This window comes from Mastomys coucha, unplaced genomic scaffold (assembly GCF_008632895.1).
Source record: "Mastomys coucha isolate ucsf_1 unplaced genomic scaffold, UCSF_Mcou_1 pScaffold1, whole genome shotgun sequence".
Classification (NCBI taxonomy): Eukaryota; Metazoa; Chordata; class Mammalia; order Rodentia; family Muridae; genus Mastomys; species Mastomys coucha.
This window is the reverse complement of record NW_022196891.1, coordinates 55,969,145-55,981,295: the sequence shown is the minus strand read 5'-3', so window position 1 is coordinate 55,981,295 and position 12,151 is coordinate 55,969,145. Positions and strand designations below refer to the sequence as shown.

The following is a 12,151-nucleotide window of genomic DNA, read 5'->3' as shown; positions in this document are numbered from 1 at the left end:
TCTGTATTTCCTCCCTTGGGTTCTATAGTTCTTAATTTTCTGTGTTTCATCTAGGTAGAGTATACTTGGATTATTATTTTGTTGGGGGGTCCTGGAGTGAACCAAGAGTTATACCAGGCAACAAACATGTGGAAAAAGGGAATAGACTTCAAACAGGATTAAAAAGCAGCAGGAATGTGTGTATTTCAGTAGAGAGGCAAAGACATACCTTTAGGAAAATTATTAATTACTTTCACTACACAAAACCTGCCTTGGAAAAAAATTTCAGCATTTGCCACAGTGACATTTGTGTGATAATATGTATGAATCAGGGCATAGCAACACAGTCTGGAGAAAATTTCCCAAAACAGTATAGAATACACAGGTCAGGTCAGTAGCTTATTATGTCCTCAGAGCTGAAGGAGAATATCTTGGTGCTAAGTTTCATGAATGGAAAACTTGTTTATGATTGCTTCACATGGGAGCAAGAACTTATCATGGGTTCCATCCTTCTTTCCTTCCTTCTCCTCTCCTCTCCTCTCCTCTCCTTTCCTCTTCCTCCTCTCTTCTCCTCTCCTCTCCTCTCCTCTTCTCTTCTTTTCTCTTCTTTTCTCTTCTCTTCTGTTTGCCATTTCTAACTCTGCTTATTGTTTTTTTTTAAAAGAATTATTTATTATTTATTTTATGTATATGAGTACGCTGTAGCTGTCTTCAGACACACCAGAAGAAGGCATCAGATGCTATTACAGATGGTTGTGAGCCACCATGTGGTTGCTGGGAATTGAACTCAGGACCTCTGGAAGAGAAGTCAGTGCTTTTAACCACTGAGCCGTCTCTCCAGCCCTCAGCTTATTATTCTAATCAACATTTAACCCAAGTTACAGAAGTTATAGGATATTATCATTTACTTAGACCACTTTTCCCATCCTACAATGAAATTAACAAAATAACAATAGTGTTGTTCTTAACTTCAATATTCCAGATTCCAATCCTCTGCACTAAAGAGGGGTTGTGGACCCAGGAATTCAAGTTGTGTGAAAACCTGCGAGGAGAATGCCCACCACCCACTTCAGAGTTGAATTCTGTGGAGTACAAGTGTGGACAGGGATATGGGATTGGTAAGAACAGAGATCTGTTCATGTCAACCACTTTGCTTTGGGACCCAGAGTGCATCCATCTGTGGCTGAATCTGTAGCTCCGAAAGAAAAGATACACCTGAACAGCTACACCCATGTGATGTGGGTCTCCTCCCACGTGATGCGGGTCTCCTCCCACGTGATGCGGGCTCCTCCCACATGATGCAGGACTCCTGTATTACATCTTTTGTTGCAGAAAGGATTACTTGGGATGGCAACTACTTGTGTTCCTCAGTCTTTCTCTCCAGAGGACTGGGTTCCAGATCTGTGGGCAAGTGCTTATTCCAATTATTGCAGTTAAAGTTGTTTGGGACCAGAACTGACTTAGGGTAAAGTTGAGTCAAACTGGCCATACCATTGTAGAAACATTGAAATTTGTGTGAAACCTTATGAGACTGCGTCTAAATTCTAAATTACACAGGCTTAAAAATTTCCATACCATGTAAATGTGCATAATAGGGAGTTTTTTTTAGAAACTGTAATCAGTTTTGAATTAATTCTTCACTGTGTTCCAAGTATTTGTGTCTTGATGTCTTATACTCAGGCCTGGTTCAATGGTGTTTTATGAACAGATTCTTAGCCTGAAAACTTCTGATTTCTGCATGAACGATTTCACACACATATATACATATATATAGGCTCCTAAAGTGATATAACTTTTAAAATATATTTACCTAAAGACACGGACATATAGACAATGAGAACTGAAAAGAAGGTTACAGATTATATAATTTGTGGATGAGGAAACAGAGAAACCCCAAAATAAGTTTTATTTGAATAGACTTTGAGGAGGTGCTTGGATTGCCCATAGAAACAAACAGAACAAGAGTTTCCTTTGAGAGACCAGCATCTCTGCTTCTGGTTTCACATCTTTCCTCCTTTACTCGAATAGGGTTTCTTGGCTGTGCATGTAATAGTGCACGCCAGTTGAGAGGTTAGGATAGGCTGGGGGCAAATGTGATGATCTTTGACCCACATCCCCCCCAGCTATTGAAGCTACAAGGTTACAGGTGCAATAAATATAAGTTCCTGGGAGATTAGAATAATATCAAATACATTTAAAAGGCATCAGAGTTTGGCAAACTGGAACCCTGATTTGGGGATGTGGGGATCTGCTAAACCAGGAATTGATCTCTAAATTGTTGAATGGCACAGTGTTACATGCATTCCTAAGGAGAGGATATACTATACCAGGCAGGGGAAGTTGCACAGAGGAAAAAGCAAAGAGTTATCTCGCCACAGTGGCTCTTGATCACCTTAAGTAATAGTATCCTTACAGCTTCTCAGGAGGTGAATGTTAATGCTGTCTGTAACTTTCATGTTATGGACTATAGTGCAGAAAGCAAGCACTGGAAAAGACTGTGATCCGGGAAATTCATGTCTCTGTCCTAAATTTCAATTCCTTTAGGTGCAGTGTGCTCCCTGTCATGTGTAATCCCCCCTAGTGACCCTGTGATTCTACCAGAGAATGTGACTACTGAGACTTTGGAGCACTGGATGGAACCTGTCAAAGTCCAGGTAAGCACAGCATAGAGATGGAACTGCTGACCAATTCTCAAGTGGCAGGACATTCCCTAGGAGGATTTAGAGGCTTTCCAAATACCTTGGTATCATAGAGCTGTGTGGATGATTCCCATGATTGAGGAGAAACCATAAAGTAAGAAAAGAAGAAAAAAATGGCTGAGGAAAACAAGGGGGAACATTTAAAGGGGAAACTAGAAAGAAAATTCAGAGACATAAGCAACAGGGAAAAAATGAATAATGAAAACAAGGCAGGAAGTGTTAGGATAAACATGTAAAGATGAGAGGAGGAAATAGAAAGGCTGGGTTAGGAAAGGTGCAAATACGCTGCGCACAGGGAGGATGTACTGCAGACAAGTGAGAGCAAGATTCACTTTCCTGTCTTTCCTCCTTATCCTCTGCCCTTGACACTCATGGACAAAATCTGCTATATCTCTGGTCCTCCCATGAAATCACTGCCTTCCAGAGGTCTCAATGAAGTCTCTTCCTATCTCTGAAAATATCCTAGTGTCTGGGGGAGGGGAGAGGGTGGGAGCTGTCCTCCTGTCTCCACAGAGCCTCTACTAAACCCTCCCCAGAATCTACAATACTTGAGAATAAAGCCAATAGAGCAGAAGAGAACCATTACCCCCTTCATGGCTACTGAACTCTAAGTGTTAGTTTGCACGTTGCTAATCCTGAGAGCCCTCTTGCTCCCAGGCCACAGATAACACAGAATGCTCGTCTGCTTCCACACCCAGAGTTAGGGGAACTCTTTCAATGTATGTCATTTGCTGTGGAAAACAAAACAAAATAAATCAGTTCCTTCCAACAATCTAAGGGATAAACTAAGATAATTTAAAAGTGTACAAGGCTATTTGAATTTATTTATAAGAATAATTTATTCTTGAAAAATAATGCAACAGAATTTCACAAGTTGAAAACCTAAGTAAGAATACTTTATGTGTTGCTGAATTCCAAATCAGTGTCCATCACACCAAAATCAAATCAAATCAAATAGCAACCCAATATGTAACAGTAAATATCACAGTGGGGCAAAGCAAGGTATTACCCAGGCTCTTTATTGATTATCATTTCTTCTATTATGCTATATCACGGAGTATAGTTTACAAAACATTCAATTGTGCTAGGTGTTTAGGAAACGCGAACTGTATTGTAAAAGATAGGAAAAGTCAATGGATCTAAGGAAAACTATGAGATGACTGGTATATTGTCTCTAGAGTCATTGATGATGAGATTGTGTTCCAGCCAATGATAAGCTCATAGATTCTATCATTTTGTGGTACTCTGGGGCTCATGAGGGGAAGTAAAAATCTAACCTTGTCTTCATACATAAGAAGAAATACCTCATAAACCTAAGCAACTATGTTTGATAAAACAATATATTAACTAAAATCCTGTAACCCAAACTGACTGTGTTGGGGGGGGTGTTCTGTGGTTTTATCCAGTTTGGGTAAAATATTTTACTTCAGTTTGTCCTTTCAAATCACTTGGGCAGTGTATAAAATAAGATAGATATTGCATCCTACTAAAGGCTGGGATGTTTTGGAATATGAACTGATGTGTATCACACACATCCTACAATTCCACTGAGCACTTCAAGTATATTAAGTCATTACACTTACAAATAAGACAATTGCTGCATATATATTTGAAGTCTAAGAACAACTATTCTGAATAGAGTTCATTTGTTTAGTAAGTAATTCTTGCTACTTTCATGGAAATCACTGTGTCTATCACATTTCAGATCATTTTGCATCCAACAAGACTACAGAGAGCAGAACTAAATTATATTCTTCTTAATTCTGCTTCAAATGACTTCGTTCTTTATAACAAGCATGATAGCTTTTATTTAAATAACATTTCATTGTCTCCAAACTCCCATGGATGTCCACTACTACAAATATATACATGATTCAAATTATATATAATTACATATATGTATAAATATATGTTATATACATATGTATATAGGTTGAATCTCATCACAAATGAAGAAGCTCAAAATGATTGTATTATCTCTACCTTACACATTCAAAGGCATTGCTAGATAATCTTTCCAAAATTTCACAGTTTTCAAGAAGTGGAGAAATGTTTAAGCAATGTTCCTGACTATAAATTGTGTGACAGTCCCTGTATTATCACACACACAGCAATCATTTTCTCTCTAGCTCCTTGCTTGGGATAGTTTTTCTGTCAGACAGAAAATAGGGTCACTCTTTTCAACCATGAAAATCATCCATCCATCCTGTATTTCCTTCCCTTATCATGACATCTAAAAAAAATAATTTAAAGAGATATTTCCCTATAACACTGCTTGTCTTTTTTTGTGACAGATTTTGGTGTTTTGGTCTGTGTTTAAAAATCAGAGACGTCTGCTTTCAGATGTCTGTACTTTATTTCCCCTTCTCTAGAAGGCTGATTGCTTTTTATTCTTGCAAGTGACACCCAAGTTTTAAAATAGTATGTAATTTATTAAAGGAACAATTTCATAAAATGTAAACTGTTTGGGGTTTTGATGAAAAATACCTCCAAGAAACAACTGAGATAAAAAGAGTTTGCTTTTGAGAGCCTCTGTGCCCTCTGTCAAGGAGAAGGAAATGCTATTTATTTTGTAGTGTTTTTATAAAAATTAACACACACACACACACACACATACACACACATCCAGCACAGTTTCCAGTATATATTTCTTAAGTTTAAATGCTATTTTAACTTATTTAGTATAAATTTTACCCTTTTAAAATATCCTCCATCTCTGTAAAAATTGGACCACTTAGCTCCATGAAATAAAATAAAGATCCATTGTTTGTGTGTGTGTGTGTGTGTGTATGTGTGGAGAGAGAGAGAGAGAGAGAGAGAGAGAGAGAGAGAGAGAGAGAGAGAGAGAGAGAGAGTGAGGGAAGTCTGGATCATTTGGTCTTTTTTGTCCTTTTACAAATTGGGTAAGATTTCTTATTGCACCACCTTTCCTTTGACTAAGGAAGCAGTTTCTTTTGTTTTGAATTTTGGTGACAAGGTTTCTCTGTATAGCCCTGGCTATCCTGGAATTCACTCTGTAGACCAGGCTGGCCTTTAACTCAGATCCACTTGCCTCTGCCTCTGACTCCTCTAAAACTCTGGTGATCATACAAAGATGGAATAGTAATACACACACACACACACACACACACACACACACACACACACAGAATTACATTTCAATTTTACAAGAACACATTTCCTGTGGGAGGCAGTAGACCAGAGTTTGACATTCTCAGATGGACACTCTGAGTCTTTGACATGGTGATTAGATTGTGGGATCTGACAATCATGAGAGGCAGGGCGCTGTGTGTTGAATCAGTGGTGATACCATAGTTCATACCTGACACCCAGAGATACCTTCTGCCTACTGCCTTCACTTCCTGATAAGGATAATCACCCTGGATAATCACCCTCCAAGCTGCTGAGAAACAGAGAGAGAGAGAGAGAGAGAGAGAGAGAGAGAGAGAGAGAGAGAGAGAGTAGGATGAACTCCAGAAAAGGAGTACTTTGCCATGTTCAAGTCTTCATGTTTTTTTTCTCTTGATTTCTCTCTTTTTCTTTCATTTATCTTGCTCATCTCAGCATCACACTGAGCACAAAGGGTTCTCAAAGTAGATAGACATCTCACCCTTCATCCAATCACCATTTCCTCTGTGAGGTAAAATGAACTTGGCTGCAAGAAAGCAAAACTCTGTAGAACAGAGGCCACCACGGAGACACTCTCAAAGCTTTGTTTTTTTCAAAACTCTATTTAAGGCTAAGGTGAATTGGTATGGCTACCTTTATCTGCTCTGTTGTGAGAAGGCTTTGTTATACTTTTTAAAGGGGGAAAGTCGATATTTTACCTTTGAAAGTTGAGGCCTTTAAGGAACCTATTTCATGAGTAGATTTTTATGTTTTCTTTGTTTGTTTGTTTGTTTGTTTTGGGTTTGTTTTTTTGTTTGTTTGGTTTGGTTTGGTTTTAAACACAATGCAACAGATGTTGGCCTGGAACTGAATTTTCCTAAATTGTATTTGAAAGTGATTCCCTTCCAAAGCCCAAGACATGTATCACCTCCTGTCATTTTTCCATTTTTTGTCTCATAAATTCCTGCTTCACAGACTGAACAATACTCCACTCTATTTTTGAGTACTGTCATTATGAATTAGTGAGGTCCAAGTTAATGAGATTTCACCCAAGCAACATGTGATATCTTGGAAAGACTTTTACGACTACCTGCACTCCTGGATAGGTCTCCAGCTCTTCAGAAGCCCAGGAACACCAAAGCCTATCATTTTTATTTTGGTTTGCTTTCCCAAATTAATCCTGTAAGGACTAGTGCTTCTTTTAGCAAACAGAATAGTTTAAAGCAAAAGAGGAACAGGAGCTAAAAGTTGTCTTACTGTGCAATAATCTCCCATCCCTTCTTGGTAATCACTGCTCCTTGATATTTAACCTACTCCATATGGATAGTCAATTCTGTTACTCTCACTCCTTTTGCTATAACTAAGTAAATGTAAAAATCCTTTCATATATGGAAATGTCAGACATATTTATGACAGTGAGATTGACAATGCTCACTGGTTCTTAATGTTAATTTGGTTTTCAGAGTAGTTCAGTCTGGCGTACCTCCTTAATCTCTGTAAGGTGCTAAAAGCGGGTAATAAGTCTGTTGTATCCATCCTACATGCTAAATCCTTGAGAAGTGAGGCTGATTTTCCTGTCCTACTCTTCATGACTGACACTGGCCAGCTGCTGAATGTAGTACTGGCCCTCAGTCTTCTCCTGTGTCTTCTGACCTATGAAAGTTATCCGTCCCACAAACACAGCCCTTATCTGTGATGGCATGTTTCTCTTCTAGACTAGAACTACCGGGCATTGATAAAAAAAAAAAAAAAAAAAAAAACAATTGCAAATGGTATTAAAACTGTGCATACTGGAAATGCAAGAAGGAGGTAAATTGGGAAGAAAGCAGTGAGTCAAAGATCATAGATCTTAGGGAAAGCAAATGGGATTTTCTCCTTTTCTGGAAAACTCTGGCAAATTACAATCATGCATGTTATGTACAAGAATAATCTATGCAGTATAATAGAGAATTTTTGTTTCTTCTGTCCTGCTCCACTAAATCTTTTAAAATATTGTTGCTTCCAGAGTGCAAATCAATATAGATCCTTCTAATATTACTATCCTTTCTATTGGCAAGACCTACTCTGAGTTTACTATTCTTTTTATGGATTAGCATACATTACAACACTTTCTCTTGACTCTTATGCTACTAACGGCCAACTTCTCAGATGAACTGATGGTCAAAGATTTGTTTTGAGCTTTCCCAATGGAAAAAAGTTCTAAGTTTTAAATAAAAACAAACCAAAATAAAACAAAAACAAAAACAAACAAAAACATAGTTAATTTTTCTTTGGATTGGTACATTTTAAAACTAAGGAAAGGAAGAAGAGAAAGAATGAAAGAAAGAAAGAAAGAACAAAAGAAAGAAAGAAAGAAAGAAAGAAAGGAAAAGAAGACATACTACTAGCTTTAAGTACCTTACATTAAGGAGGTAAGCCAGGCTGAACTACTATGAAAACTAAATTAACATAAAAAATCAGTAAGTATTTGTCAACCTCACTGTCATGAATTTGTCTTACATTTGCATATATGAAAAAATTTTATATTCACTTAGTTATAGCAAAAGGAATGAGAAATTTCTATATTTCTAAAAGCTAGGGAAGGGTGTAAGAGAAGGCCATCTAATCTGTTGAGCATATACCACCAAGTTCATGTTTTCAGGACCTGAGCTATTCCCCCAACAATATTGACCATTTAGAGGACAGCACGAGATCTACATAGCAGCAGATCCTTCTACTTGCTGGGGAATATGGCTTTTAGTGAGGGAGGCCTTTTGTTTTGACACACGTGGTCTGAACTAAGTAAATGATCAGATAGGATCCCATGAAAAAGGATCCTGTCATCCACCTCACAAAAGAGCATCTTAATATTTTCCCATCACTGCTTCCTGGAGACAGTAAGCAAACATGATGCTTTAAGTATCAATACTCATAACCTCTAGTAAGGAAACTTCAATGGAGTCTGCTTATTGTTTATATGTAAATGAGTCCGCTTATGCAACCTATAGGTAGGAAAAGTAACTCGGACTTTTTGGTAGGTTGCAACTCCTGTCTACTTTTTAATATTTGTTTAATAATTCCATTTTACTATAATGATAACTGAAGCCAGGTCGACATCTTATAGTACAGATTACATTACATTGTTGTAATGTTACATTAAGTTGTAAATATCAGACATGTGTGAAGATTTCTTCTGTTTATTTATGAAAGTCGTAAAAGAAAGCTTTATGTGAGGGGCACAGTAAAGAAACCACCAACATGACCACTCCATGGTTAAGTGGGAGATTTTTATGGTGGATAGGAAGGAGAAGGGGCATATCCAGAGTCCTCTGGAAGAGTTTAGAGCAGAGAGAGAGCGAGAGCGAGAGAGCGAGAGAGCGAGAGAGCTAGAGAGAGAGAGAGAGAGAGAGAGAGAGAGAGAGAGAAGCAGACTGGATTGGCCAGGGCTATCTGCCAGGAAAGGAGGCTAGATGGACGCAGTAGAGGAGGTAGTGAGGCAAGGTGACAAGATTTGGCCACCTTGAGAGCTGAAATAGCAGGAGGACTGAGGTGTGCTTGTAAAAAGGGCCAGGAGATTGTCATAGGGGCTTTGAAATGTGTAATGTATTTGTGAACAGGGATAGTAGGCACCTGGAGGCTAACACCGCCTTTGATAAGCTGATGGATGCCACAGATAGATGTAAATAGGAAGCCACAAGTCCCCCCTTTCCTGAGGAAAGGGGAATGGTTCCTTTTGGCAGATGGGAGTTTGTTTCACAAGTTCCTGAAGAACCCTGGCTTTATCTGACCCCCAAGGAATCCTTCTACAGTTCAGCTTGAGCCATTTCTGAGTATGCATACTGAGATGCAACATTCCAACCTTTTGTTGGGGATAAGCAGTGACTGGTCTCTCCTGTAGCTGCTTCGCAGCTGGGGGGAAGGGGGAGGGTAGGGAGGGACATCTTGGTGGTCCAGGAAGGCAGTGAGTGGGAGCAGAGTCAGGGAGTGGCAGAAGACTTGTGGACAAGTCCTCAGAAGCATTTGGTTGGCTGACCAAAGCTGAGGAGACAGGGATCAGCCACATTGGCTGAACTGCTTGATACCAGAGACTGGTATCCAGCAGCTTGCAGCAAAGTCTGGGGCTTGTCTTTTTGCAGGACCACCCCAGGCTAGCTAGGGAAGGGAGCCCATTTTGGAGCAGTTTGCAGGGCCACAGTTGATTCCTAGATGGTACATGTCAGATGAGTGAATCTGCTCAGACAGATATAGGCTAGGGACAGACGGTATAAGCCCGATCACTGTCTGTAATCTGCACTGAAATCCTTGTAGAAAAGTAGTTTCTCCGAACAGGGAGACTCATGCCTTTGAGCTATGAAAACAACAGCAAATGGAGAAGTCATTAACATAGAGGAAGCATAAACATTCATTTGTAATAAGACAGAAATTTCTTGTCAGGAAAGAAAACTGAGGGATAAAAGATCTTGAGGACCCAAAAGCTGGTTCTGCATAAAAGCAAGTATACCCTTTCCTCTCTGCAGAGGAATGGACAGATTGGACAGAGACGTTTTTTTAGCCCAACGAGAAACACTTTTAAGTCTTTATTTAGAAAACCACCAAAGGAAACCTACAATTTCGTATATGACAATAACAATAGCCGTTGCTTTCCCAAGACTAGACTAATAGCTGATCAGAACGCTGTTTACCACTGCTAGACCTTGAGTTTTTGAAGTCTTCCCATCACACTGCAGCATCTTTGAGTGTTGCTTTTCACATGCCTCCCACCATGCCCTTCAGCGCTTGCCTTTCACACATCTTAAATCACTTCCTTAGACCCCTGCAATGTACACAAAACCTTAAACTTTTTCTTTTTCTCTTACCTGGAAATATCCAATAATTCACCAGGAGACATAGGTGGCTGGACATTGAGAGCGGTCATTATAAAGCAGTTTTTTCTTGTAAAAAGTAATTTTTTTTAGTCATGACCAGCAGCATGATAGCTCGCGTTTGCTTTATCGAAACCTGCGTGTGAGTTTAGCCATTTCAGCAGGAGACCCAGTAGCTCTAGGAAAAGCAAGACCCAATTTTTATATATGAAACCAATTCAAGCTGGCCAATGGTTTCTCAGCCTCAAAGCCTTTTTATTTAAGAAACTTAATTCAGGTAATTCAGACTTTTTAAAATGTTTCTAAATGTGTATCATCAGCAAGCAATGTGTTTATCTTTTGCACCCAAAGTCACTCTAAAGCCAGGCTGTTTTGATCTGACGTGAGAGGAGACTTTCTGGCTTCTACAGAGATCTGAAAAGGTAAATTTGAGTAGAAAATATAAACCAAGTGATCCATGTATCAATTCAACCGTATTGCTCCCTAGCTGGATGGCCAGTCTGCACTCCTCTGTGGTGATCTCTGAGGCTTGGCTGGGGACAGAGGCCATTAGTTTTCAGTGGCCAGACCCAGAAGATCTGAGAGATTTTTCTGTGGAAAAGAAGCTTGGGGTACTGGTCTACCCTAGAGACTGGGTAGAGCAGTCACCCCAACAGTGTCCACCAGTTGGGCAGGGCTCTGGTGGCAGTTGAGGCCTGGGGAAATTCTTTGCCCATTGGTCAGTGTTAAAGCACTCTGAAAATTGTGGTACCATAGGGAAGGAAGAAGATGAAAGTGGAACAAGGTACCTTCTTTGAGGGTTTCAGCCTTCATGCTACCCAGCAGGATTAATGGTTTCCATAGACAAGACCAGGTACTTACCAGGCACACACTGAGGGTCTTGCCTTCAGAGTCCAGGAACTGGCTGATGGGACAAGCATGGACCTAACCATTACTTCCTTGGATCTAATGGCTCTGTTTCCTTTATTTCTTTTGTAGAGTATTGTGTGTACCGGCAGGCGGCAGTGGCACCCAGACCCCTCTCTGGTGTACTGTATCCAGTCATGTGAGGTATGTGGGCTTCACTTCTCCAAGTCACGTGGAGAGCTTTGAGTAACATTAGTCCCTCCAAGTCACCCTGTTTCTTCTGGGCCCTCTCTCTCTCCCTTAGTCTCCTAAATGTTGCCTCTCAGGCCCAAATTTACAGAATGTAGGGTTTCTGAACTCAGTTTTATCTTTGTAAAATCTCAGTCACTTAAAAGACAAGCCAGAATTATTTATGGCTTTGGGATTTGTAACTATGCCTTAGAATTAGTTAAATAAGGATTTTACTATAGACAATTTTGTTCAGCTAGTGAAGTGCCTAAAACCAACCTTGATATGTGTGTTTGTTTGTGTGTATGTGTGTGTGTGTGTATGTGTGTGTGTGTGTATGTGTGTGTGTGTGTATGTGTGTGTGTGTATGTATGTGTGTATGTGTATGTTTGTGTGTGTATGTATGTGTGTATGTATGTGTGTGTGTATGTGTGTGTGTATGTGTGTGTG

General features: G+C 39.6%; 1 protein-coding gene across 6 annotated transcripts in view; it reads left to right on the top strand.

Moving 5' to 3' along the window:
* The window catches only part of Pappa2 (pappalysin 2), a 256,051-nt gene that overhangs the window by 202,467 nt on the left and 41,433 nt on the right, over positions 1 to 12,151 (top strand). For all 6 annotated transcript variants that reach the window (XM_031386494.1, XM_031386463.1, XM_031386444.1 and 3 more), the window contains exons 20-22: positions 962 to 1,097; positions 2,524 to 2,633; positions 11,606 to 11,677. In XM_031386494.1, the coding sequence (XP_031242354.1) occupies positions 962 to 1,097; positions 2,524 to 2,633; positions 11,606 to 11,677 (318 nt within the window). The remainder of the gene's footprint in view (positions 1 to 961; positions 1,098 to 2,523; positions 2,634 to 11,605; positions 11,678 to 12,151) is intronic.